General features: G+C 38.7%; 1 protein-coding gene across 3 annotated transcripts in view; it reads left to right on the top strand.

Moving 5' to 3' along the window:
- ppp2r5cb (protein phosphatase 2, regulatory subunit B', gamma b) overlaps positions 1-26,261 on the top strand; it is a 67,234-nt gene extending 40,973 nt beyond the window's left edge. For all 3 annotated transcript variants that reach the window (XM_056445518.1, XM_056445517.1, XM_056445519.1), the window contains 10 exons: positions 1,307-1,437; positions 6,936-6,995; positions 9,937-10,045; positions 12,228-12,281; positions 12,864-13,034; positions 13,669-13,796; positions 19,810-19,911; positions 19,996-20,068; positions 21,690-21,806; positions 22,343-26,261. In XM_056445518.1, the coding sequence (XP_056301493.1) occupies positions 1,307-1,437; positions 6,936-6,995; positions 9,937-10,045; positions 12,228-12,281; positions 12,864-13,034; positions 13,669-13,796; positions 19,810-19,911; positions 19,996-20,068; positions 21,690-21,806; positions 22,343-22,477 (1,080 nt within the window). In that variant the 3' untranslated portion in view covers positions 22,478-26,261. The remainder of the gene's footprint in view (positions 1-1,306; positions 1,438-6,935; positions 6,996-9,936; positions 10,046-12,227; positions 12,282-12,863; positions 13,035-13,668; positions 13,797-19,809; positions 19,912-19,995; positions 20,069-21,689; positions 21,807-22,342) is intronic.
- Positions 26,262-27,047: the final 786 nt, after the last annotated feature.

The following is a 27,047-nucleotide window of genomic DNA, read 5'->3' as shown; positions in this document are numbered from 1 at the left end:
CATTGTAACCCCGTGTCCTAACAACACTATACATGACAAGATACGCAGTGAAGAGCAATTTGGCTGTTTGCACTAGACGAAACATGACAGAAATGTAAATACAGCACAGCACAGAATAGTGCACTCACTGCACTCCAGCACAATGGTAAGGTTTATAATCTAATGAATACATATTAGACCAGGCATGATCAAACTGTCTATACTAAATGTCAATTTGGACATTCTAGGTTGACTAATTTGTATTTATTCAATAACGAAGACCCAGCTAAATGTAATTACTGCCAGGCTGCTCTTAATATCAAACATATTTTGTTGGAATGTGGAAGTTTGAGTACGATTAGAGCATTTTTTTATAAGGAGAGTACTTTGATGGACATTTTTAAAAAGGTACCACCAGGAAGAATCTTAATTATTTATCAAAAATTGAACTGAAAAATCATATTTAACTTTGAAAATAATTTAGCCAGAATTTTATTTATTTATATTTTATATATATGTATCTAAGTAACTTTTTATTGTAATGCGAGTTTGTTTTTATCATGTAATATTTTAATGTATATCCATTTTGCCATGAAATAGCCATAAGTTGCTCATGCGGCAATAAATAAATAATAAATAAATAACTGAATACATATTAAAGCTCTTTAACATGATTAAATGTAGATGCTGAATCACTGATATGTGTTGGTTTGCATTTTTTCACAGTTCAGATGGTTTATTTTCATTTTTCAGATCTGAGGTGAACTATCTGCTGCTGCTTTCAGTAGTATGGCAATAAATGTCATGTAAAACTGCATTCAAACTCGCATTATTAGCATTTAACACTCAATAAAGCACAAGAGGTGATCATTGTTCACTTGTGAAAACAGGTGAAGCCTTTCCTTAATATAAATTTCAGGTGTTGGTTAAGACAAAACTTCTTTTAGTATGAAAAATATTCCTTCTGTTGCGTGTCATTGCTTTTATTTAGAACACGACTTAAATCAGCCTTTAGACTCCATAGTCAGGCACTCTCACGCCAATCTGGCAACCTGCTCTTGCGTGCACTCAACAGAGGAGGAGCCGACTGAAAATGTGTTTTGAACCAGGAGTGCAATACCTAGTTCAACCACTGGGTGTCAAACTGCATTAAACGCAGACAATACGCTTATTAAATGTGAGAATTTGCTTTGTGATCTCTTCAGTTTGCTTAATTGTATGTGCGTACATGTGTTGTCCTCTGTAATAAGGGTTTGTGTGTTATTTCTGTGCATATTTTTGTTCCCGCTGCGAGTATAATTGTGTATTCTCGATGTGTTTTCTTCAGCTTTTGGAGCTGTTTGACAGTGAAGACCCTCGAGAGCGAGACTTTCTGAAGACGACGCTTCACCGCATCTACGGGAAGTTTCTGGGTCTCCGAGCGTACATCAGGAAACAGATCAATAACATTTTCTATAGGTGAGACATCGCCATTATGTGTTACCAATAAGACCTTCCCAGGCTTTATTGTGCATCGTTGTTCTCACTATCATTTTATTATTGCTTTTAGTGTTGTATTCTGTTTGAGAATGTGTGTTTTGGTTTTGTTCAGCTCTTTGGTCAGTGCCAAACTGAAGTTAAATATGCTTTATCATTAAACTTTACTATTACTATGCACTGTTAACAGTTTTTTTTCTGCTAAGCTTGTATTTTTTAAATGTAAAGTGCTTTGAGAATTAAGTTTTAAAGGCGCTATATAAAACTACATTTATTATTTAGACTGTTTGCCAAAATATCACACTATTTAACTCAGACAATGATGACCAAGGCAAAACAGTTTTTGTTTTACGGCACCGACAAATGTGCTGGTATAACGCCAAACTGCATCTGAGGCTGCCTCTCTACAGTGCTGCAATATATTGACACCAAACTTTAGCTTCTTCATTGTCACATAACACTGACCACAACATATCAAATTTGTAACTCTGCCACCTGTTGTTCAAAAGTTATAAACCAAGAAATCATTCATGTTAATTATTTTCATCAATTTCTGATATTTTAAGTGAAACATACATCAAATGTATTTAAAAACTCTGTGTTTCTGATGCTGCTCACTAACCTTGTTCCTTTGGCTTCTGGACTGCTTTGGTCGTTCTGCCTCTGAATTGCTTGGCCCCTTAATTGTGGCTTGCAACTATATTTATTATTATTATTATTATTATTATTATTATTATTATTATTATTATTATTATTATTATTATTATTATTATCATTATTATTATTAATAATAATATTATTATTATAATTATTATCATTATTATTATTATTATTATTATTAATATCATCATTATTATTATTATTATCATTATTATTATTATTATTATTATCATTATTATTATTATTATTATTATTATTATTATTATCATCATCATTATTATTATCATTATTATTATTATTATTATTATTATTATTATTATTATTATCAATATTATTATTATTATCATTATTATTATTATTATTATTATTATTATTATCATCATTATTATTATCATTATTATTATTATTATTATTATTATTATTATTATCAATATTATTATTATTATTATTATCATCATTATTATTATTATTATTATTATTATTATTATTATTATTATTATCATCAATATTATTATTATTATTATTATTATCATCATTATTATTATCATTATTATTATTATTATTATCATTATCATTATTATTATTATTATTATTATTATTAAATTGAACTGAATATTAGTTAATGGTCTTATTTGGTGCTTTTTAACAGTTCAAAAATAATTTAATGAGACATTAGTCCATGTCAGTGTATAGTATAAATTCAGAGAAGCAGGGTAATTGTATAGGACAGGGATGTCTAACTCAATTCCTGGAGGGCCGCAGCCCTGCACAGTTTAGTTCCAGTCCTGCTTCAACACACTCATGCCGAGTTCAGACTGCAGGATTTTTAAAGTAGTCGTGTCACGGATGTGTTCACACTGCATTAGCGTTATATATTAGGGTTAGCGTTCTGTCGTGCTTTTTACACTGCAAGATAGATCTGCGACAGGAGGTTTCACACTGCATGATTTTAAAATAGGAAGAATCGCCGACAACTTAATCCAAACTACGTATCACAACCAAACACGCGAGAAGTGATATGGAAACAACGCGAGGTCACGTAGTGTATATTTTGTTATCAACTATATGAGAGAGAAGCCTTTAATGAGGTAGAAAATGTACTTATTTTGTTCGTGGGTTTAAAGGGAATTAGCAATTTCACCTGCTCAGATGACACGTCAAACAGACACGGGTGCTCCTGCCAAATTTCCAATAGTTTTTCCTCCATTTCTTGGGTCCAAATAAACTGATAATGAGCGCTTTTAACGTCTCCTCCAGCCTCCCGCTGCCCTGCAGGTTCCCATGCTAGTGGATGCTGCTCTCTCATTGGCTGTAGGCGATCACCAATGTTATTTTTAATCAGAACTCATTTCACACGGCGTGATTTGAATCACCGACAGCTCCAGATATTTAGCATGCCAAATATCTCACGGGTGTCGGCGACTCATCGGCGATTCTCTCAGATTGTGTCTTTGATAATTCATACTGTGTGATTGTCACTCGTGTGCATGAGCACCGATTGGCCTGTGATTTCAGCCGATTTCTCAAAACCTGTCGGCGAGTCAAAATCAGGGCTAAAATCATGCAGTCTGAACTCAGCATTACCTGTATAGGTTTCAAACAAGACTGAAAGACTTAGTTTGATCAGCCGTGTTTAATAAGGGTTGGAACTAAACTGTGCAGGCCTGCAGCCCTCCAGGAATTAAGTTTGACATCCCTGGTCTAGGATATAAAGTAATTATTTGATTATTTTGCATAGTATTGTTTTATTATGAACAGGCAAAGTGTATAAAAAGTTTCCCCTTTTTTGGTTTAAATTGCATCATATAAACATCACAGAAATGTAAAATATGGCTAAATATTCTGTAAACAAAGTCATAGTTAATAAATTTGATCATGCATAAGCATATTATTCTGAAAGTTAATATATAAACTTAGTTTTTTTGCAATATTTTGAAGTATATGTTGAATAAATGAGCATGTAAGACTGAAATCAAAACATCATATATTGCCAAATATCATGCTTTATATACTGTATAAAGAGAGGCTTCGCCATGTTTTTAATTATGAGTCGTTACAGATTATTGAGGTTTAATTGATGTTTTGTAAGTTTTAACTTTAAAATATTTAATTAATTTATTGCATTTTGTAAAAACTGGAAACAATCAAAACAACCAGTTTAAAACACTAAATAGCATATAACAACACAAAAATATTATGAAGTTTTGCTACTGAACAGCTACAATAGCTATTTTTTTCAGCTTTTCAGAATTGTTTGTTTGTTTGTTTTAACAGATTTAGTATGTTTTGTTTTGACAGGTTTTACTAGAGTAACGCTGTAAAAAATAAAGTTTACACACAGTTTCTCACCATTTCAATTTTGAACATAAAGGCCCAATTCCAATTCTGTATTTGACCCTTGACCCTTGAGTGTGAAGGAGAAGCGCTTCAAAACTTACCCCTAAGAAATGGGACAGCACTACAGCACCAGCACATGTCATCAGATGTCATCGCCATCTCTTAAGAGATCAGACGATGGCGACTGCTGTAGTGATTCCAGTTGTGTTATTTTTTTATATTTATCTTCAGGAGATCACTGAAGGCATATATTATGCTATCATCACGATCTAATGTGACAATAAGATCATAACTGTACTGTGTATTTACACAGTGGCCATTTTCATCAATGTAAACACACAAACACAACACTAACATTATAGCAGACACTATTCTGACAGGGTATTGGAGTGTTATTGAGTGTCAGAATGTTGTGGGACTGCTCTACAGGAGTTATTATTAGGGATTATAGATAGTGAAGTTCAGCGGTTTTTATTGTAGTGTTTTTTTTAAAGCATGATGGTGTAAAACATGAACACGGTGATGAATATATTAAATCATGTGCTTGTTTGTCGTAAAAATTCGTAATATTAACAAAAAAATACTAATCTGTAATTTCCTGACTGGTGTGTGCTGCCATGCTGCCGTTGTAGATTGTATCTAGCCCTTTCCCTTACCCTCACGCCTTTAAAGAGAATTGGGACACCACTACCCCCTTACGTGAACGAGCAAAATGAGGGGTAAGGGCTAAGGGGGAGAATTGGGATTGGGCCTAAAATAAACTAAAAACAGTGTCTATATATGTGTGTGTGTCTCTATTGTGGCTATTAAATGAATTGTAAACAGATAACCACCACCTCAGAATAAATATCAACACATTAGATGCTTATTTATTCTTTTCAAGGGTTACTATCATATTTTTTTTCCTAATATTGCCTAATTTTTCCTAATAGTGCCTAACATTGTTGTTTTAGCTTAAGTAGTGATGCACCGATCACGATACTTGGATCGAATATCGGTTCGATACCGCATATTTTTGCTAGATCGGGTATCGGCCAGCTGGTACAGATCCAAATCCGATCTTGTGCGTGTGGTATATTCTGTTTATAAGCCAACTAAGCCATGAAGGTAGCCTATTATAAGGCACTAGAAAGTTGTCATGTAGGCCTTCTATATCCTAAATGTTCTGAAGCCATTTTATAGTTTAATGTGAAGCACAGATGAATATTCACATGGTTAAATTCATGTTCAGTTCAGCACTTCCCTCCGCTGCGCCTATCAATCATTCTCCAGCCATTCACAATTCAAGCTGTGTGTCACGTTCATGACAACACGAAACACTCTCTCCTGTTAATATAAGTAATCAGTAGAGAAATGCATTTAGTTTAGCATTAAATGGGTTCATTTTGACCTGCAATAAGGAGTTCATTGCTGTTTCTAAATCATGTTGAGCTGTGTCTGTTAGATCAGATCTTATTCACAACACTGGAGTAGAGAGGGTTATTACCTGCTCTTCACACACAAAGCAGGCCTACCTGAAATGTTTAATTAAGGCTCAATAATACATTGGACAAATCCTCAACGCACTGATTTCTTCCTTTTGAGCTGCTGTTTTGGAAGTGCAGATACCAGAGGGCTGCGCGCTTGGTCTCCGATCACGCGGCGGCTGCGCAGATACAGCGTGTGCCGCTCCGTAAGATTATTCTCTCAATGAGTTTCTGTTCTCTCATCCTTCTGACTGAGTTTATTCCTCTGTGTGTGCTGCGAATAGTTTGTAAAGCCTGCCTCATTGTGGTCAAATTAGTTGATTAAATTAATAAAAGTGAAACTGGCGGGTGCAATATGGATTAGCATTAACAGTAAACTATTGAGCCTAATATAGGCTACTCTGAAACTGTCAATATGTCATTTTATATATTAATATTTTATTTAACAGAGCAGTTTGTGTTTTGGCGCTGAAGCATATAAGCAGACCTTGTTTTGAGCTTTCTCCGTCTCACTCACGGTGAGATATGGAGAGGGATTATTAAGTGAAACTGACCTCAGACAGTTTAGTTTAGTCTGTGTCAAACCTGCAGGAAAATATCAGGCTATGCTAAAAGGCTAGTTATTTTACTAATGATTAGGGTCAATAGTGGGAGCCTATCACAGATTTCAAAGAATAATCTTAATATTAAAAAAGGAAACACTTTACCACAACAGATCAATGTCATAACGAATGCTTAATGAATGTAGCCTTTAATTTTTACTAAAGAAGATATATTATTTACGTTTATCACCAGACCTATAGAAACTGAGTTATGCTTTGACAACAGAAAAAAAGCACAGTATCGGGATCAGATCTGTATCCATCGATACTCAGAATTATGGTATGGATATCAGATCAGTTTTTTAAAAATGGTATCGGTGCATCCCTATGCAAAAGTTATGAAGTCCGCTAGTTTATTGTAGTTTGTTCCATGATAATTATCAGTTCAGCATGTCTGTGTTTTATCTCCGTGCAGGTTCATCTATGAAACGGAGCATCATAATGGAATAGCAGAACTACTGGAAATATTAGGAAGGTATGAAAACATTATTATTATTATTATTATTATGTGATTTAATATAGTTTATTTCAGTCTTCAAATATGATTTTAGTATGAGCAGCATTCAGATGGAGTATCTAGTGCTTGGTGAATTAATTGCACAGAAACTAAAATCGAAAGGCTGATGATGATAATAAAGTAATTTTGCCCTTATTTTCAGGTAAGCAGTACTTGAGGGCATTACATTTCCACATCATTACTTTATTTTCTATGAATTGTTTTTACATAATGTAAGTGGAAGTTTGTGTATACTGTGTCTATTTATCACATATTACATCTGTTTATATACAAATACATAAGTGTACGACTGCTCAAACACAATGCCACAAGACATAAGTGGTGCATTTTTATGAAAATAAATCTCGTACGATTAGTATAGTTCATTAACATCACTTTTAGATATTAATATTAATAAGACAACATAAGTTTTTGGCGACACAGTGGCGCTATAGGTAGTGCTGTCACCTCACAGCAAGAAGGTCCCTGGTTCGAGCCTCGGCTGGCTCAACCCCAGATTAATAAAGGGACTAAGCCGAAAAGAAAATGAATGAATGAATAAAAGTTTGTTTACTTAATATATGTGTGTCTGCAGTGTAAATTTATAATGTATATTTAAATACAGAGGCATATACACACACAAAAGATATATATATATATATATATATATATATATATATATATATATATATATATATATATATATATATATATATATATATTTGTGTGTATACATAAAACTGTGCATATATTTGAATATTTTATAATTATTAGAGTTATTTTTGTATGTGTGTGTATTGAAATCTAAACAGTAGATGTGTGCTATGTAAACAAACCTTTTTAGATTAATCATTGCCCAGCACCTGTAATATCTACAAGTGATAAAGCGGCAGCTGATATGAGCCTTCGCTAGCTTTATGATCTATACTGCTTACTGTAAGCTCTTTTATTTTGATCAATTGCTCCAGTCAGTAATGTGACTTTATGTTTTGTAAGAGTGTTTCTGTCTTCTCTGTATGCTGGTTTCCAGTTACACTGCTGATTTATTTGACTTTGGAAATGTCGTCTCTGCTGCTTCGCATGATAATAATTGTAAACAAAGTCACAGTTGTGCTGCAACACATGTCTACACAAGCATTGGTGTTTCATGAACATTTAACTCATCTTTTATTTATTTATTTTATTATGCCAGGGCTACACAACAAAAGCACAACAGAGTTACACATAATTGCGTGTAATCAATAAGTAAAACACAACAACAACAACAAAAAAACATTAGAAATATTGCTAGGCCTTGCTAAATCACAAGAACTTCAATGTAACACACACACACACACACACACACACACACACACAGCTTTTTTGTTAGTGCTCTTCTTAATGGTGTTAAGTACCACTGACGAAGGGATTTCTGACTGCTGAATTTACAAATTGATCAATTAATATTGCATAAATGTTTGTATAATACATGTACAAATATATAATGATGAATATTACAAATAGTTTAGCAAGTCATTCAATACATTACAGAGCGTGACCTGTTTTGAATGAAGATCGAGAATTGGCGCCACCCACTGGCAGTTTTTATTTAAATTTAATGTATTATTTGAGTTTGTTTTTAAAATAATGAAATATTTTATAGTCAACGTTTAGAGTTCATTTAAACAAAAACAGGCTAATTTTAGGATATATATAAATGTGTGTGTGTGTATGTGTGTGTGTATATATATATATATATATATATATATATATATATATATATATATGTATATATATATATATATATATATATATATATATATATATATGTATATATATGTGTGTGTGTGTGTAATTTCTGTTTAACAGAGAGCAGATTTCTTTTTCAACACATTTCTAATCATAATAGTGTTAATAACTCATCTCTAATAACTGATTTATTTTCTCTTTGTCATGATGACAGTAAATAATATTAGACTAGATATTCTTCAAGACACTTCTATACAGCTTAAAGTGACATTTAAAGGCTTAACTAGGGTAATTAGGGTAAAGTTAGGGTAATTAGGCAAGTTATTGTATAATGATGGTTTGTTCTGGAGACAATTGAAATAGCTTAAAGGGGCGAATAATATTGACCTTAAAATGGGTTTCAAAAAATTAAAAACTGCTATTATTTTAGCTGAAATAAGTTTCAAAAGCTTTTACAACAGATTTTAACTTCAAGTTACGCACAACAGCGTCAATAATCTTTCAACCGAGCAGGAGAGAGACACTCTGGAAGCAAGCTTTGATGTGGCTTGCAACTGGCAGGCTTTTAAGCTTGCCGGACAATTAGCAGCAGGTGCAATCAATTAACTACCTTTCCTCCACACCTAGCTGAGAGCAGGTAACAGAACGAGAGAGAGAGAGAGAACGGAAACCAGACACAACAATGCACTCTAAACACCATGGAATTATCATTATTTTGACACATCTTTTGGGGAAATGCTTTGAACTGTTCAAAAACTCAACAACACACTCTTGTCAGATCGACTCTCCTTTGGTTATGTTGGTGCTGCTTTTGACCTCCATTATAATCACATTTATTGATTGTAAAGCCATGACAGCATATAATCATGCATTCATGATTGCTGCTGGTTTTCCCGGTTAAGAAGAGGGAGAATGTGTCATATTTACTGTTGATCATCAGTCACAGTGCAAAAAAAGCTTAATTTCTGCTTTCTATATGGAGTATAGTGTATGTGTGTGTGTGTGTATATATATATATATAAGACCTTTGCGCACTTATCTCTGAGAAACTCAAAATAATTCCCTAAGTGTATTTCCACACACACACCTCCAACATAACCAAAGGGGAGTCGATCTGAACAACACATAAGGGTTAGCTGTGATGTGGAGAGTGTGTAAGAGTGATTGATGTGTGTTTTCTCTCCTCCTCCAGCATCATCAATGGCTTTGCCTTACCACTGAAAGAAGAGCACAAAATCTTCCTCTTAAAAGTTTTGTTACCTTTGCATAAAGTGAAGTCCCTCAGTGTTTATCACCCACAGGTACGGCAGATTATTGACTTTTCTCATACCATGCATGCGTCACATTTTAATGAGGAAACGCTATTTTGGATAAGATGTTTATGAAATAATCTCTTTTTATATTGTACAGTATGTGTATTCAAATCTATATAGATTCTGTAATGATGAGGGATTAAAAATCAGCAAAAGATTGAAAAAAGCAGTATAATTTATGATCTATATATAAACCTAAATGTATTATGTAAACAATATTTATTTAAACTGTATTATATTGTATTATATTATAATGTTTAAATCATATTATATATTATTCATGATCTTTCTCTCTGTGTAAACAAAAATGTATTATAGAAATATTGTTTATATAATCCAAATATATTATACTGTATTATATTATAGTAATATATTATATTATTTAATTCATGATCTCTCTATATAAGCATAAATGTATTATATAAACAATATTTATATAATCAAAAATATATATTATTATATATTAGTGGTGTAACGGATCACAAATCTGCAGTTGGGATCACACTACGGTTTTTGAGTAATGGATCGAACCATTTTTCGGATCAGCATAAAAAGGAGGAGACAAATGTCATTTGCTTTCCATTTATATAAACAATATGACTGCAGAACCATTGCTTTAACAAACAGATCTTAGAAGCTGTAATTTTAATAAAAATCAAGAAAGAACCAGCTGAAAAAGAGGAAAATATTCAATAGGAATGATTACCTTCACTACTGTCGCAGATAATGCTAAATATAGAAATCTTGTACAACAGATCATATTTATCTTCAATTAATAATTCAACAATTGATTATCATTTGAATTCATTATAATATAATTAATTATAATTTGTTTCATTATAGGTGTGTTATTTTGGAAAACTGATTCAGTGACATACTTTTGATGGTTGTTTGTCGCCACCTGTTGGTTACACAATGTAATTACTACAACATTCACCAGCGTCATGTTCCATTAAGCTGTGATTTTAATCTTCACCATTAACATCAGTGTTTATATCTGAACCATAAACTGATCTCCAGTTCTTCTGTGTTATTTAATTGTTTGTAATGAACTGAAAAAGTGTAAAAACTGAGTCTCTCTTGATCAAACGCAGAATTGAATGCAGCGCTTATGAGGATTAATAAACAAGCAAATCACTATCATTTATTAGGATTAATAGAAAACACTTTTAATTAATAACCTGAGAAAGTGTTTAGGTCCCACCACAACTGTTTCTGTCATCATTATATTTTACAGAGAAGCCAAAATGCTTTCATACGCGTGATTTGAATGACACTGGAGGCGATCTCTCTGTGATTATTATAAATGTTGGAATAACCTACAAGCTCAAAAAAAGTTATTAATTTGTGGGTCACATGCATTCTGAACCATGGGTTGTGATCAGTACGGATCATGGATCAACAGTGATCCGTTACACCCCTATTATACATGCATGTTATTATATATTTGACAGTGCAAATATTATATTATATTATATTATATTATATTCGTCGTATTATATAATTACCAATTTATATATATATATATAACAAAACATATATATATATATATATATATATATATATATATATATATATATATATATATATATATATATATATATATATATATATAAAATGCAAATGTATTAAATAAAATATTTATATAAACTAAAATATTATATTATCTTGTTTAAATCATATAAAATTCATTATCTATGTAAAAAATATTGTATTATAACATATAAATTACATTATATATTTGACTGCTTGATATGTATGCATATATTTATTTTTTTTAAATGAGTGATTTGTTTCCTACTCCTATTTAGATTGGATAATATGTGTAAAAATTCTATTGTTACACTGTAATTCAACATATGATGCAATAGATATTAATGAACACTGTCTTACATTGGGAGTTAATAATAATAATAAGATAATGAAAAGACGTACAAGTAATATGTATATTTGTATTACAGATATGTATTTGCTATACAATATGTGCTAAAAACATTAATTATAATAAAGAAAATACATTGTGTAATTATGATAAAGAAAAAAACTGTATTTTTTTGGATGGGGTGTATAGTGGACAATATAAATCATTTATTACTGATGAATGTGAGTGTTATTATATAAAGGCATGTATATGAAGGTTAATAATGTGTTTGTGTTGTTTCTCCATCAGCTGGCTTACTGTGTGGTTCAGTTTCTGGAGAAGGACAGCACACTTACTGAGCCTGTGAGTTTTAGCACCACCTGCTGTTCACTTGCTCAATCAAGCCTGATTTTGTCTTTTATACATACAGTTGAAGACAGAATTTAGTTTTTAATGGTTTTAAAGCCACTTTTAAGGTCAATATTATTAGCCCCCTTAAGTAATATTAGTGTTGGATAGTCTCCAGAACAAACCACTGTTATACAATGACTTGCCTAATTACCCTAACTTTAGCCTAATTACCCTAGTTAAGCCTTTAAATGTCACTTTAAGCTGTATACTAGTGTCTGGAAGAATTATCTAGTCTAATATTATTTACTGTCATCATGACAAAGAGAAAATAAATCAGTTATTAGAGATGAGTTATTAACACTATTATGATTAGAAATGTGATGAAGTCTTCTCTCTGTTAAAAACTGATATTAGGGAAAACCATTATACAGGGGGCTAATAATTCAGACTTCTGCTGTATAACACACACACACACACACACACACACATTGTCAATTCTGCACACATTTACATTTTTTTATTACGCTGATATTTTCCCTCAGCAGTCTCAGTGTGCTGTGCAGTGTTTGTAAGGTGTGTGTTGGTGTTTTTCAGGTGGTCATGGCTCTCCTAAAGTACTGGCCCAAAACACACAGTCCGAAAGAGGTGATGTTTCTGAACGAGCTGGAGGAGATCCTGGACGTCATCGAGCCCTCGGAGTTTGTGAAGGTGATGGAGCCGCTGTTCAGACAGCTCGCCAAGTGTGTGTCCAGCCCACATTTCCAGGTGTGTTAACTCTCCATCCTAATTATGCTCAACTTTAATGATTTGTTTCAAGTTAAAACGGCACAAGTTATGGTTAAGGCTTGGAATAAATGATTGCCCGTTTCCACTGAGTACTACGGTACGGTTCTGTGTGCTTTTTTTATTATTTCTCCATTTCCACCCTCGAAGGCTGCATTTACACTGAAAATCTTGATAGTCTGATGTTGTGACTGCTAAAAAATGCTGAAAGTGACCTGTACCATACCGAAGGGAACTGATCCACTCATCAATCAGCTAACCCAGCCTGAGAGTTCAGACTTTTCAGCTAATATATTGTCTATACCAGGGGTGCCCAAACTCGGGCCTGGAGGGCTGGTGTCCTGCATAGTTTAGGTCCAACTTCCAGGCAAGTGCGTTGAAGGAAGTTTCCAGTATACATGGAAAGAGCTTGATTATCTGGTTCAGATGTGTCTAATTGGGGTTGGAACTAAAATAATTAGGACACATTTAGGACTGAGTTTGGACACCCCTGGTCTAAACAAGGCAAGCATCAATGGAAAGCTTATTTATTCAGCTGTCAGAATATGTGTAAATCTTCGAAACATTGAGCTATTCCTGACTGTTTGTGTGTCATTTTGTGTGCTGTGTTTGTCAGGTAGCGGAGCGAGCGCTGTACTACTGGAATAATGAGTACATCATGAGTTTAATCAGCGATAACGCAGCCAAAATCCTGCCCATCATGTTCCCTTCACTCTACAGAAACTCCAAAACCCACTGGAATAAGTGAGTCCCAGTTTACATCTGAAAACACACTTTACACCACTTACTGACTATAATGACCGATCTGCTTAAGTCAAATTAGTAACTCGAAATCATTCTGAAGACTTTTTTCAAATGCAAAAGATATGTATTACAAAACATTTACTCTTACAATGCACGACTTTTAAAGAGGGACTATTATGCACTTTAATCCGGGGTTTAAACCCAGGTGTGTGTCAGCAGTGTGTGAATATATCCAGCTTCTAAAGGTAAAGATGAATTGTATTTGTTCTAGTCAGACTTGATAAAAACCGTCTGCGGTAACACTGTGATTGACATTCTCTCTTTGTACGTGTCATCAGAGGGGCAAAGCCTGGCCCACTAGTGCCCATCTCTCCCTCATTAGCATAAACAGCAGCCCTGAGTGAGAAGCAGCCGTCTGTCCGTTAGCCATTAGAGCGTTTGAGCTGCTGAAGATAATGTCTAAGAGAAAAAAAGTTCCCAAAGTAAAATAAAACAAACTTTATGCCTTTACTATAGCTGACAGTGTAGCGTCCCCTTCGCTGACAGTATAGCGTCCCCTTCGCTGACAGTATAGCGTCCCCTTCGCTGACAGTGTAGCGTCCCCTTCGCTGACAGTATAGCGTCCCCTTCGCTGACAGTATAGCGTCCCCTTCGCTGACAGTGTAGCGTCCCCTTCGCTGACAGTGTAGCGTCCCCTTCACTGACAGTATAGCGTCCCCTTCACTGACAGTATAGCGTCCCCTTCGCTGACAGTATAGCGTCCCCTTCGCTGACAGTGTAGCGTCCCCTTCACTGACAGTATAGCGTCCCCTTCACTGACAGTATAGCGTCCCCTTCGCTGACAGTGTAGCGTCCCCTTCGCTGACAGTGTAGCGTCCCCTTCGCTGACAGTATAGCGTCCCCTTCGCTGACAGTATAGCGTCCCCTTCGCTGACAGTATAGCGTCCCCTTCGCTGACAGTATAGCGTCCCCTTCGCTGACAGTATAGCGTCCCCTTCGCTGACAGTGTAGCGTCCCCTTCGCTGACAGTATAGCGTCCCCTTCGCTGACAGTGTAGCGTCCCCTTCGCTGACAGTGTAGCGTCCCCTTCGCTGACAGTGTAGCGTCCCCTTCGCTGACAGTATAGCGTCCCCTTCGCTGACAGTATAGCGTCCCCTTCGCTGACAGTATAGCGTCCCCTTCGCTGACAGTATAGCGTCCCCTTCGCTGACAGTATAGCGTCCCCTTCGCTGACAGTATAGCGTCCCCTTCGCTGACAGTGTAGCGTCCCCTTCGCTGACAGTATAGCGTCTCCTTCGCTGACAGTATAGCGTCCCCTTCGCTGACAGTATAGCGTCCCCTTCGCTGACAGTATAGCGTCCCCATTGCTGACAGTAAAGCGTCCCCTTCGCTGACAGTGTAGCGTCCCCTTCGCTGACAGTATAGCGTCTCCTTCACTGACAGTATAGCGTCCCCTTCGCTGACAGTATAGCGTCTCCTTCGCTGACAGTATAGCGTCCCCTTCGCTGACAGTATAGCGTCCCCTTCGCTGACAGTATAGCGTCCCCATTGCTGACAGTAAAGCGTCCCCTTCGCTGACAGTGTAGCGTCCCCTTCGCTGACAGTGTAGCGTCCCCTTCGCTGACAGTATAGCGTCCCCTTCGCTGACAGTATAGCGTCCCCTTCGCTGACAGTATAGCGTCCCCTTCGCTGACAGTGTAGCGTCCCCTTCGCTGACAGTGTAGCGTCCCCTTCGCTGACAGTGTAGCGTCCCCATCGCTGACAGTGTAGCGTCCCCATCGCTGACAGTGTAGCGTCCCCTTCGCTGACAGTGTAGCGTCCCCATTGCTGACAGTATAGCGTCCCCTTCGCTGACAGTATAGCGTCCCCTTCGCTGACAGTGTAGCGTCCCCTTCGCTGACAGTGTAGCGTCCCCATCGCTGACAGTGTAGCGTCCCCATCGCTGACAGTGTAGCGTCCCCATCGCTGACAGTGTAGCGTCCCCATCGCTGACAGTGTAGCGTCCCCTTCGCTGACAGTGTAGCGTCCCCTTCGCTGACAGTGTAGCGTCCCCTTCGCTGACAGTGTAGCGTCCCCTTCGCTGACAGTATAGCGTCCCCTTCGCTGACAGTATAGCGTTCCCATTGCTGACAGTGTAGCGTCCCCTTCGCTGACAGTGTAGCGTCCCCTTCGCTGACAGTGTAGCGTCCCCTTCGCTGACAGTATAGCGTCCCCTTCGCTGACAGTATAGCGTCCCCTTCGCTGACAGTATAGCGTCCCCTTCGCTGACAGTATAGCGTCCCCTTCGCTGACAGTATAGCGTCCCCTTCGCTGACAGTGTAGCGTCCCCTTCGCTGACAGTGTAGCGTCCCCTTCGCTGACAGTATAGCGTCCCCTTCGCTGACAGTATAGCGTCCCCTTCGCTGACAGTATAGCGTCCCCTTCGCTGACAGTATAGCGTCCCCTTCGCTGACAGTATAGCGTCCCCTTCGCTGACAGTATAGCGTCCCCTTCGCTGACAGTATAGCGTCCCCTTCGCTGACAGTGTAGCGTCCCCTTCGCTGACAGTGTAGCGTCCCCTTCGCTGACAGTGTAGCGTCCCCTTCGCTGACAGTGTAGCGTCCCCTTCGCTGACAGTGTAGCGTCCCCTTCGCTGACAGTATAGCGTCCCCTTCGCTGACAGTATAGCGTCCCCTTCGCTGACAGTATAGCGTCCCCTTCGCTGACAGTATAGCGTCCCCTTCGCTGACAGTGTAGCGTCCCCTTCGCTGACAGTATAGCGTCCCCATTGCTGACAGTATAGCGTCCCCTTCGCTGACAGTATAGCGTCCCCTTCGCTGACAGTATAGCGTCCCCTTCGCTGACAGTATAGCGTCCCCTTCGCTGACAGTGTAGCGTCCCCTTCGCTGACAGTATAGCGTCCCCTTCGCTGACAGTATAGCGTCCCCTTCGCTGACAGTGTAGCGTCCCCTTCGCTGACAGTATAGCGTCCCCATTGCTGACAGTATAGCGTCCCCATTGCTGACAGTAAAGCGTGCCCTTCGCTGACAGTGTAGCGTCCCCTTCGCTGACAGTATAGCGTCCCCTTCGCTGACAGTATAGCGTCCCCTTCGCTGACAGTGTAGCGTCCCCATCGCTGACAGTATAGCGTCCCCATCGCTGACAGTGTAGCGTCCCCTTCGCTGACAGTGTAGCGTCCCCTTCGCTGACAGTGTAGCGTCCCCTTCGCTGACAGTGTAGCGTCCCCTTCGCTGACAGTGTAGCGTCCCCTTCGCTGACAGTGTAGCGTCCCCTTCGCTGACAGTGTAGCGTCCCCATCGCTGACAGTGTAGCGTCCCCATCGCTGACAGTGTAGCGTCCCCATCGCTGACAGTGTAGCGTCCCCATCGCTGACAGTGTAGCGTCCCCATCGCTGACAGTGTAGCGTCCCCATCGCTGACAGTGTAGCGTCCCCATCGCTGACAGTGTAGCGTCCCCATCGCTGACAGTGTAGCGTCCCCATCGCTGACAGTGTAGCGTCCCCTTCGCTGACAGTGTAGCGTCCCCCTTCGCTGACAGTGTAGCGTCCCCTTCGCTGACAGTGTAGCGTCCCCTTCGCTGACAGTGTAGCGTCCCCATCGCTGACAGTGTAGCGTCCCCATCGCTGACAGTGTAGCGTCCCCATCGCTGACAGTGTAGCGTCCCCATCGCTGACAGTGTAGCGTCCCCATCGCTGACAGTGTAGCGTCCCCATCGCTGACAGTGTAGCGTCCCCATCGCTGACAGTGTAGCGTCCCCATCGCTGACAGTGTAGCGTCCCCTTCGCTGACAGTGTAGCGTCCCCATCGCTGACAGTGTAGCGTCCCCATCGCTGACAGTGTAGCGTCCCCATCGCTGACAGTGTAGCGTCCCCTTCGCTGACAGTGTAGCGTCCCCTTCGCTGACAGTGTAGCGTCCCCTTCGCTGACAGTGTAGCGTCCCCTTCGCTGACAGTGTAGCGTCCCCTTCGCTGACAGTGTAGCGTCCCCTTCGCTGACAGTGTAGCGTCCCCTTCGCTGACAGTGTAGCGTCCCCTTCGCTGACAGTGTAGCGTCCCCTTCGCTGACAGTGTAGCGTCCCCTTCGCTGACAGTGTAGCGTCCCCTTCGCTGACAGTGTAGCGTCCCCTTCGCTGACAGTGTAGCGTCCCCTTCGCTGACAGTGTAGCGTCCCCTTCGCTGACAGTGTAGCGTCCCCTTCGCTGACAGTGTAGCGTCCCCTTCGCTGACAGTGTAGCGTCCCCTTCGCTGACAGTGTAGCGTCCCCTTCGCTGACAGTGTAGCGTCCCCTTCGCTGACAGTGTAGCGTCCCCTTCGCTGACAGTGTAGCGTCCCCTTCGCTGACAGTGTAGCGTCCCCTTCGCTGACAGTGTAGCGTCCCCTTCGCTGACAGTGTAGCGTCCCCTTCGCTGACAGTGTAGCGTCCCCTTCGCTGACAGTGTAGCGTCCCCTTCGCTGACAGTGTAGCGTCCCCTTCGCTGACAGTGTAGCGTCCCCTTCGCTGACAGTGTAGCGTCCCCTTCGCTGACAGTGTAGCGTCCCCTTCGCTGACAGTGTAGCGTCCCCTTCGCTGACAGTGTAGCGTCCCCTTCGCTGACAGTGTAGCGTCCCCTTCGCTGACAGTGTAGCGTCCCCTTCGCTGACAGTGTAGCGTCCCCTTCGCTGACAGGGTAGCGTCCCCTTCGCTGACAGTGTAGCGTCCCCTTCGCTGACAGTGTAGCGTCCCCTTCGCTGACAGTGTAGCGTCCCCTTCGCTGACAGTGTAGCGTCCCCTTCGCTGACAGTGTAGCGTCCCCTTCGCTGACAGTGTAGCGTCCCCTTCGCTGACAGGGTAGCGTCCCCTTCGCTGACAGTGTAGCGTCCCCTTCGCTGACAGTGTAACGTCCCCTTCGCTGACAGTGTAACGTCCCCTTCGCTGACAGTGTAACGTCCCCTTCGCTGACAGTGTAGCGTCCCCTTCGCTGACAGTGTAGCGTCCCCTTCGCTGACAGTGTAACGTCCCCTTCGCTGACAGTGTAACGTCCCCTTCGCTGACAGTGTAGCGTCCCCTTCGCTGACAGTGTAGCGTCCCCTTCGCTGACAGTGTAGCGTCCCCTTCGCTGACAGTGTAGCGTCCCCATTGCTGACAGTGTAGCGTCCCCTTCGCTGACAGTGTAGCGTCCCCTTCGCTGACAGTGTAGCGTCCCCTTCGCTGACAGTGTAGCGTCCCCTTCGCTGACAGTGTAGCGTCCCCTTCGCTGACAGTGTAGCGTCCCCTTCGCTGACAGTATAGCGTCCCCATCGCTGACAGTGTAGCGTCCCCATCGCTGACAGTGTAGCGTCCCCTTCGCTGACAGTGTAGCGTCCCCTTCGCTGACAGTGTAGCGTCCCCTTCGCTGACAGTATAGCGTCCCCTTCGCTGACAGTGTAGCGTCCCCTTCGCTGACAGTGTAGCGTCCCCTTCGCTGACAGTGTAGCGTCCCCATTGCTGACAGTATAGCGTCCCCATCGCTGACAGTATAGCGTCCCCATCGCTGACAGTATAGCGTCCCCATTGCTGACAGTATAGCGTCCCCTTCGCTGACAGTGTAGCGTCCCCTTCGCTGACAGTGTAGCGTCCCCTTCGCTGACAGTGTAGCGTCCCCTTCGCTGACAGTATAGCGTCCCCATTGCTGACAGTGTAGCGTCCCCTTCGCTGACAGTGTAGCGTCCCCTTCGCTGACAGTGTAGCGTCCCCTTCGCTGACAGTGTAGCGTCCCCTTCGCTGACAGTGTAGCGTCCCCTTCGCTGACAGTGTAGCGTCCCCTTCGCTGACAGTATAGCGTCCCAGTAAATGTGTTTTAATCTATCACTCAAAAAACTGTGGTGAAATATGAATTCAGAAGTCTTAAACCTTTCTAACAGTTTATAGTTTGTTATGGTTGGATTAGGATTTAATTGCAAAAAAGTGATGTAAATTAAAGCGTCATGGTGGCAGGGTTAAAAACAAACCAAAACAAAAGGAACTAACTAAAAAGGATTTCCTCTTCCTGTTTTCAGGACGATTCACGGCCTGATCTACAACGCTCTGAAGCTGTTTATGGAGATGAACCAGAAGCTGTTTGATGACTGCACACAGCAGTTCAGAGCAGAGAAAAACAAGTAGGAAGAGCTTTCAGTAACTCTCTCACACTTTCCCAAGCTCACTTCGCTCAGTTTTTACCTTCTCTGTGTGTGTGAAACTAGAGAGAAAGCCAAGTGGAAAGAGCGGGAGGAGGCCTGGATCAAGATCGAGAATCTCGCCAAATCAAACCCACAGGTGAGCGCATCTCATTACCAGCACATCAATATTCATAACACTCATCCTAACACGCAGATTTAGGAGGATGTCTGAAGAGGCCATTCATTAAAACATTTCTCTCTTGTTTTCTTGCGATCTTCTCGTGAATTAAATGTTTCTGCATTTTATTTTATTTTTTATCATTTTGTTATTTAATGTTATGTAGTTATTTTATTGATTTATTATTTCACTTTCTATCTATATGTGTGTCTATACCTAATTTTATTTTTATTTACTTTTTATGTTAATTTCATTCATATTTATTTGTTTGCTCATTTAAATAAATGTTTTATATTATTTATTTTATTTATTTTTACATTTAATTTTTTAATTTAATGTAATTTTAATTAATTTTCATTAATTTATTAAATCTATCCATCCATCTTTCTAGCCATCCGTCCATCCACCCATCCATCTATCTATCTATCCCTCCATCCGTCCATCCATCTATCCGTCTCTGTCTATCAATCCATATATCTGTCTCCATCCAAATATCCATCCATATATCCATCCATCCATCCATATATCTGTCTCTATCTATCATCCGTCCATCTGTCCATCCACCCATCCATCCATCCATCCATCTGTCCATCCATCCATCCATCTGTCCATCCATCCATCTATCTATCCATCCATTCATCTATCCCTCCATCCATCTATCTCTCTGTCCATCCATCCATCCATCCATCCATCCATTCATCCATCCATCCATGCATCCATCTGTCTATCCATCCATCCAGCCATCCATCCATCCATCCATCCATCTGTTTGTCCATCCATCCATCCATCCATCCATCCATTCATCCATCCATCCAATATTTAAAAAAAATATATTTTTAAATTAAATTTTTAATTAATTTGTATTTTAATTAATTTATTTTAATTAATTAATCTATTTATTAATGTTATTTTATTAGGTATTAGGTATGTTTTATTATTATTTCATTTATTTTTTATTTCATACATTCACATTTATTTAGATTTTTAAAAATATTATTTAAAAATATATTTTTAAATAATAATTTTTTTAATTGCGTTAATTATATTTTAATTAATTTTAATTTGTCTGTTACTTTATATTATTTCATTTATTTTCATTTAAATCATTCATATTTATATTTTTATATTAATTTTTCCATTTAATTTAAAATTTAAATTATTTTATTATTTTCATTCATTCATTCATATGTATTTCTTAATTTTTTTATATTAATTAAAAATATTTTTAAATTCATTTATTTTAATTGAATTAATTGTATTTTAATTAATTAATTTTTATCTATCTATCTATTTATCTGTCTGTCTGTCTATCCACTATCCATCTATCTATCTATCTATCTATCTATCTATCTATCTATCTGTCTGTCTGTCTGTCTGTCTGTCTGTCTGTCTGTCTGTCTGTCTGTCTGTCTGTCTGTCTGTCTGTCTGTCTATCAATCCATCCATCCATCCATCCTATCTATGTTATTTTATATTATTTTATTTGTTTTAATGTATTCATATTTATTGATTTAATTTTATATTATTTATTTTTTTGTATTTAATTAATTTTTAATTTAATCTGTTTTCAGAAGTTTTATTAATGCTGTTTGTGCTTTAGTTTCTCATGTACATCGACGCCAATAGCCTCTGCAGTCCGATGGACATGGAGACGGACGGACCGATGCTTGAAGACGTCCTGATGCTGAAGAAAACTGTAGAAGAAGAAGCCACTCCGGTAAAACAAGCTGCATTCATTCCATCACACATACAGCAAATTCAGGAAATATTATTGAAAATTTAAAGATGTGAAAATCTTGCAAGATGTAAATAATAAGCAGAATTTTGAGCATCACGTGATCTTTCAGAAATCACAACAGTTGGGGGCCAAATTATTATCATTAATTTCCTCTAATATTTTTTCTTCTGCAGAAAGTCTTATTTGTTTTATTTCAGCTAGAATAAAAGCAGTTTTTAATAGTTTTAAAGCCATTTTAAGATCAATATTATTAGCCCCCATAAGCAATATTAGTTTTGGATTGTCTCCAGAACAAACTAATTACCCTAACTTTACCCTAATTACCCTAGTTAATCCTTTAAATGTCACTTTAAGCTGTATAGAAGTGTCTTGAAGAACATCTAGTCTAATATTATTTACTGGCATCATGGCAATAATAAAAGACTTCAGTTATTAGAGATGAGTTATTAAAACTACATGATTAAACTGTGTATGTATATAGAAGTAATCTTGTGTGTGTTGTTTTGTGTGTTCAGTTGCACAGAGAGCAGCGTAAGGAGCGTCCGCTGATGCGCCGCAAGTCTGAGCTTCCTCAGGACACGAGCACCGTGAAGGCGCTGGAAACACACCGGCGCGCAGAAGACATGATCGGCACTCAGGATGGCCACTAGAGGACACAAGCACATGCACACACACAAGCACACTCTCACACACACATCTCAAACCAAACCTGGTGTTCTGACGATATATGCTAACTCCTCAGAATGTGCTAGTGGTATCTCAATCTGTCATGTTTCATCTAAAAAACAGGGGCTCCCTGATATCTTGTCCGCTTCAAATGTCTATTAGAGTTAACTACCACCTTTAATTAGAACTTCCACCTTAAATTGGGACTTCCACCTGAAATGGGGACTTCCACCTTAAATTGTGAGTTCCCCCTTAGATAATGATGTAAAATCAGGGGTAGCACATTTTGTCAGCACTATGTCTATCAAAATGACCCTAATTAACTAATCACATTTCAAATTTTTCATTATGATTGACATTTGAAAGCTGGCAGTGCGTTCTACTTGCTCTACCTCTGTTTTTACATCCTTATTTAAGGCGGTATTTAACTGTGTTAATTTTTTTTACATCCTCATTTAAGGTGGAAGTTCCTTCCAATAGACATTTAGAGCTGATAAAATGTGCTATCCTTGTTTTTACAATCTTATTTAAGGTGGTATTGAACTCTGATAGACTTTCGGAAGCTGTCAAAATGCGCTAGTCCTGTTTGTACACCCTTAATTAAGGCGGTAGTCTTCATTTAAGGTGGAAATTTGTTCCAAAAAACATTTAAAGCATGTGAAGAATGAATGTGAAGAATGTGAAGGTAGTATTTCATTCTGATTTACATGTTAAGCAGACAAAATGTGCTACACCTGATTTTACACCCTTATTTTAATGTGGAAGTTTAATCCGATGTCACAGCTGACAAAATGTCGCTCTTCCAAATGTCAATCAAAGTTAAATACCACCTAAATAAGGGTGAAAAAACATGTTAAGCAGACAAAATGTGCCAACCCTGTTTTTACATCCTTATTTTAAGCTCAATCCAATCAATCCGAAGCAGTCAAAATGTCTATCTTCCAAATGTCAATCAGATAGACACCACCTTAAATAAGGGTGAAACTCTGATGGACATTTGGAAGCTGACAAAATGGGCTACTCCTGTTTTTTACATGCTTATTTAAGGTGGAAGTTCATTCCAGTAGACAGTTGAAGCTGACAAAATGTACTGTCCCTGATTTTAAATACTTGTTTAAGGCGGTAGTCCTCATTTAAGGTGGAAATTTATTCTGATAGACCCTTGAAGCTGACAAAATGTGCCAACCTGTGTTTTTACATCTTTGTTAAGGCGGTATTCAACTCAGATGGACATTTGGAAGCTGGCAAAATGTGCTGAATCGTTTTTTTCTGTCTTCGTTTAAGGATGTAGTCCTTTTTAAGGTGGTATGTAACTCTGATAGACATTTGAAAGCTGACAAAATGTGCTACCAGTCTTTTTACATTGTTATTTAAGGTGCTAGTTTAATCCTATAGACGTTTGGAAGCAGTCAAAATGGCAATCTTCCAAAAGTCAATCAGAGTTAAATACCACCTTAAATAAAGGTGAAAAAAACGCTGACATTTGGAAGCTGACAAAATGTGCCATCCCTGATATTACATACCTATTTTAGGTGGCAGTCCTAATTTAAGGTGGCAGTTTACTCCAGTAGACGTTTGAAAGCTGGTAAAATGTGCTACCAATCTTTTTACATCCTTATTTAAGGTGTTAGTTTAATCCGATAGACATTTGGAAGCAGTCAAAATGGCAATCTTCCAAAGTCTTAGTTAAATACCACCTTAAATAAAGGTGAAAAAACTGTGATTGACATTTGGAAGTTGTCAATGTTGTTAATCCTGTTTTTTACATTCTTATTTAAGGTGGTAGTTAATTCCAATGGACATTTAAAGCTGACAAAATGTGCCATCCCTGTTTTTACATCCTTATTTAAGGTGGTAGTCTTAATTTAAGGCGGTAGTCTTAATTTAAGGCGGTAGTCTTTATTTAAGGCGGTAGTCTTTATTTAAGGCGGTAGTCTTTATTTAAGGCGGTAGTCCTAATTTAAGATGGTAGTCTTTATTTAAGGCGGTAGTCTTAATTTAAGGCGGTAGTCTTTATTTAAGGCGGTAGTCTTTATTTAAGGCGGTAGTCTTAATTTAAGGCGGTAGTCTTAATTTAAGGCGGTAGTCTTAATTTAAGGCGGTAGTCTTTATTTAAGGCGGTAGTCTTAATTTAAGGCGGTAGTCTTAATTTAGGGCGGTTAAGGCGGTAGTCTTAATTTAAGGCGGTTAAGGCGGTAGTCTTAATTTAAGTTTATTCCAGTAGACATTTGAAGCGGACAAGATGTGCTCCCCCTGTTTTTTTTTTTTTAGATGATACATGACAGATTGAGCTCCTGCTAGCACATTCTGAGGAGTCAGCACAGATCGTCAGAACACCGGCCCAGTCTCACCGACGCAGCGGACCCGCAAACCATCCCGTCCCACACCCAGACCCTCGTCCAGTCCTTTCTGTCCTCTTTCGTTCATCTCTCTCTCTCTCTCTCTTTAACGCTGTGCCTGTAGAGGATGAAAGCAGGCGCATGAGCACTTGACGTGACTGTATTCAGAGCGATTCTCAGGTTGTTCAGAGGCCGAGAGAGCAGCGCTTTTGGTCTCTTCAGTGGTTTGTGTCTTTTACTTGTCATTTTAGTCTTAACGTTTACCGTTCGAAACATCGAGGAAAAAAAAAAAAACGTTTGTGCGAATACTTTGGCAATAAGTTCGTCCAGGTGGGGTGGGGGGGGGTTTGGTAGTTCAAACAATGGTGAACGGCCTTACTGTGTTTTATTTAGTTTTGTTTGTTAACGTAAAAGCGATTTTAAAAAGTACAAGCATTACTAACAGGCAATATTCAAGCGTTTATTTACCCACGTTCGTTTTTCGACCAAGCCTTTATTTGCATAGAGTGCCTTTCTTTAGATGAAGGAAAACTTTAATCGCATAAATAATCAATTTTTAAGGATCGAGCCCAACAATAGACTTCCTGATAAACTTGAACGCCTCTTTCTTTGTTCTTTATCGAATCCTTCTGAACCATTGTTTGAACTTCCATTCGGTTTCGCCTGGTTTGAACTGTTAATTTTCTCGTCTGCGTTTGTCCGTGACGTGATTTCAGACGCTCGCAGTTTTATTTTCATATATAAATATATTTTCTCGGCCCATATAAGCTTGTCGGTGTTCAATTTGAATGTGCAAAATTTCAATCGATCATTTTTTTTCCGTCTCCCAAACCTTTATATCGATGTTTTCTGCGTTTAATTTAAATTCTCCTCTCTTTATGACTGTAGTGCTTCAAACGTAGTCGACGAAAGATTCATTTCTCCTCCAGAAAAAAAGCATAACTTCAAAATAAGAGACGTTTCTTTTCCGAGCTTTTATTGTGGCGAGTTTCACTCCGTTTCATTTGACGACAAAGAAAAATACTGCAAAGTGTCCTTTAGTCCGCGTCCCTCTACTAAATGGCTTCGTCTGATATTGTACATATTATGTACTGTTATGATCCATCTCTTATTGAATGGTAGATCTCTTATTTTGTACAAATCTTCTCTCTCGTGTACAGATGAAAACAGTTATTAGCCACTTGCAGTCAGTTGTATTTGACAGACTTCTGTAACTGCGTTAGAAATGTTTTAGAGGTTTCATTTCCAATGTTTCTTCTGTTGGTTTTTTTACTATTTGTAATTGAGAACTTTTCTGTCTCTGCATTCAGCTGTCTGATGAGATCCATCATTAAAGAAAATAGCCTTCATATGTGCGCTTCTCCAAATCTCAAGTGGTATATGTCTATATACAGGAAATAAAGAAAACGTGTTTTATATTTTCATCTTAGACGGGTGTGCTCATTGTATTCTTTTGTGTGTGTGTGTGTGTGTGTGTGTGTGTGTGTGTGTGTGTGTGTGTGTGTGTGTGTGTGTGTGTGCGCGCGCACGCATAATGTGCTACCCCTTTTTACATCCTTATTTAAGGTGGTAGTTCATTCCAATAGACTTTCTGAAGCTGTCAAAATGTGCTAGTCCTGTTTTTACACCCTTATTTAAGGCGGTTTACCTTATTTAAGGTGGTATTGATTTCTGATAGACTTTCGGATGCTGTCAAAATGTGCTAGTCCTGTTTTTACACCCTTATTTAAGGTGGTTTACCTTATTTAAGGTGGTATTGATTTCTGACAGATATTCGGAAGCTGTCAAAATATGCTAGTCCCGTTTTTACACCCTTATTTAAGGCGGTTTACCTTATTTAAGGTGGTATTGATTTCTGACAGATATTCGGAAGCTGTCAAAATATGCTAGTCCTGTTTTTACACCCTTATTTAAGGTGGTTTACCTTATTTAAGGTGGTATTGATTTCTGATAGAATTTCGGAAGCTGTCAAAATGTGCTAGTCCTGTTTTTACACCCTTATTTAAGGCGGTTTACCTTAAGGTGGTATTGATTTCTGATAGACTTTCGGAAGCTGTCAAAATGTGATAGTCCTGTTTTTACACCCTTATTTAAGGTGGTTTACCTTATTTAAGGTGGTATTGATTTCTGATAGAATTTCGGAAGCTGTCAAAATGTGCTAGTCCTGTTTTTACACCCTTATTTAAGGCGGTTTACCTTAAGGTGGTATTGATTT

This window comes from Danio aesculapii, chromosome 20, assembly GCF_903798145.1.
Source record: "Danio aesculapii chromosome 20, fDanAes4.1, whole genome shotgun sequence".
Lineage (NCBI taxonomy): Eukaryota > Metazoa > Chordata > Actinopteri > Cypriniformes > Danionidae > Danio > Danio aesculapii.
This window is presented reverse-complemented; position numbering and strand designations above follow the sequence as displayed.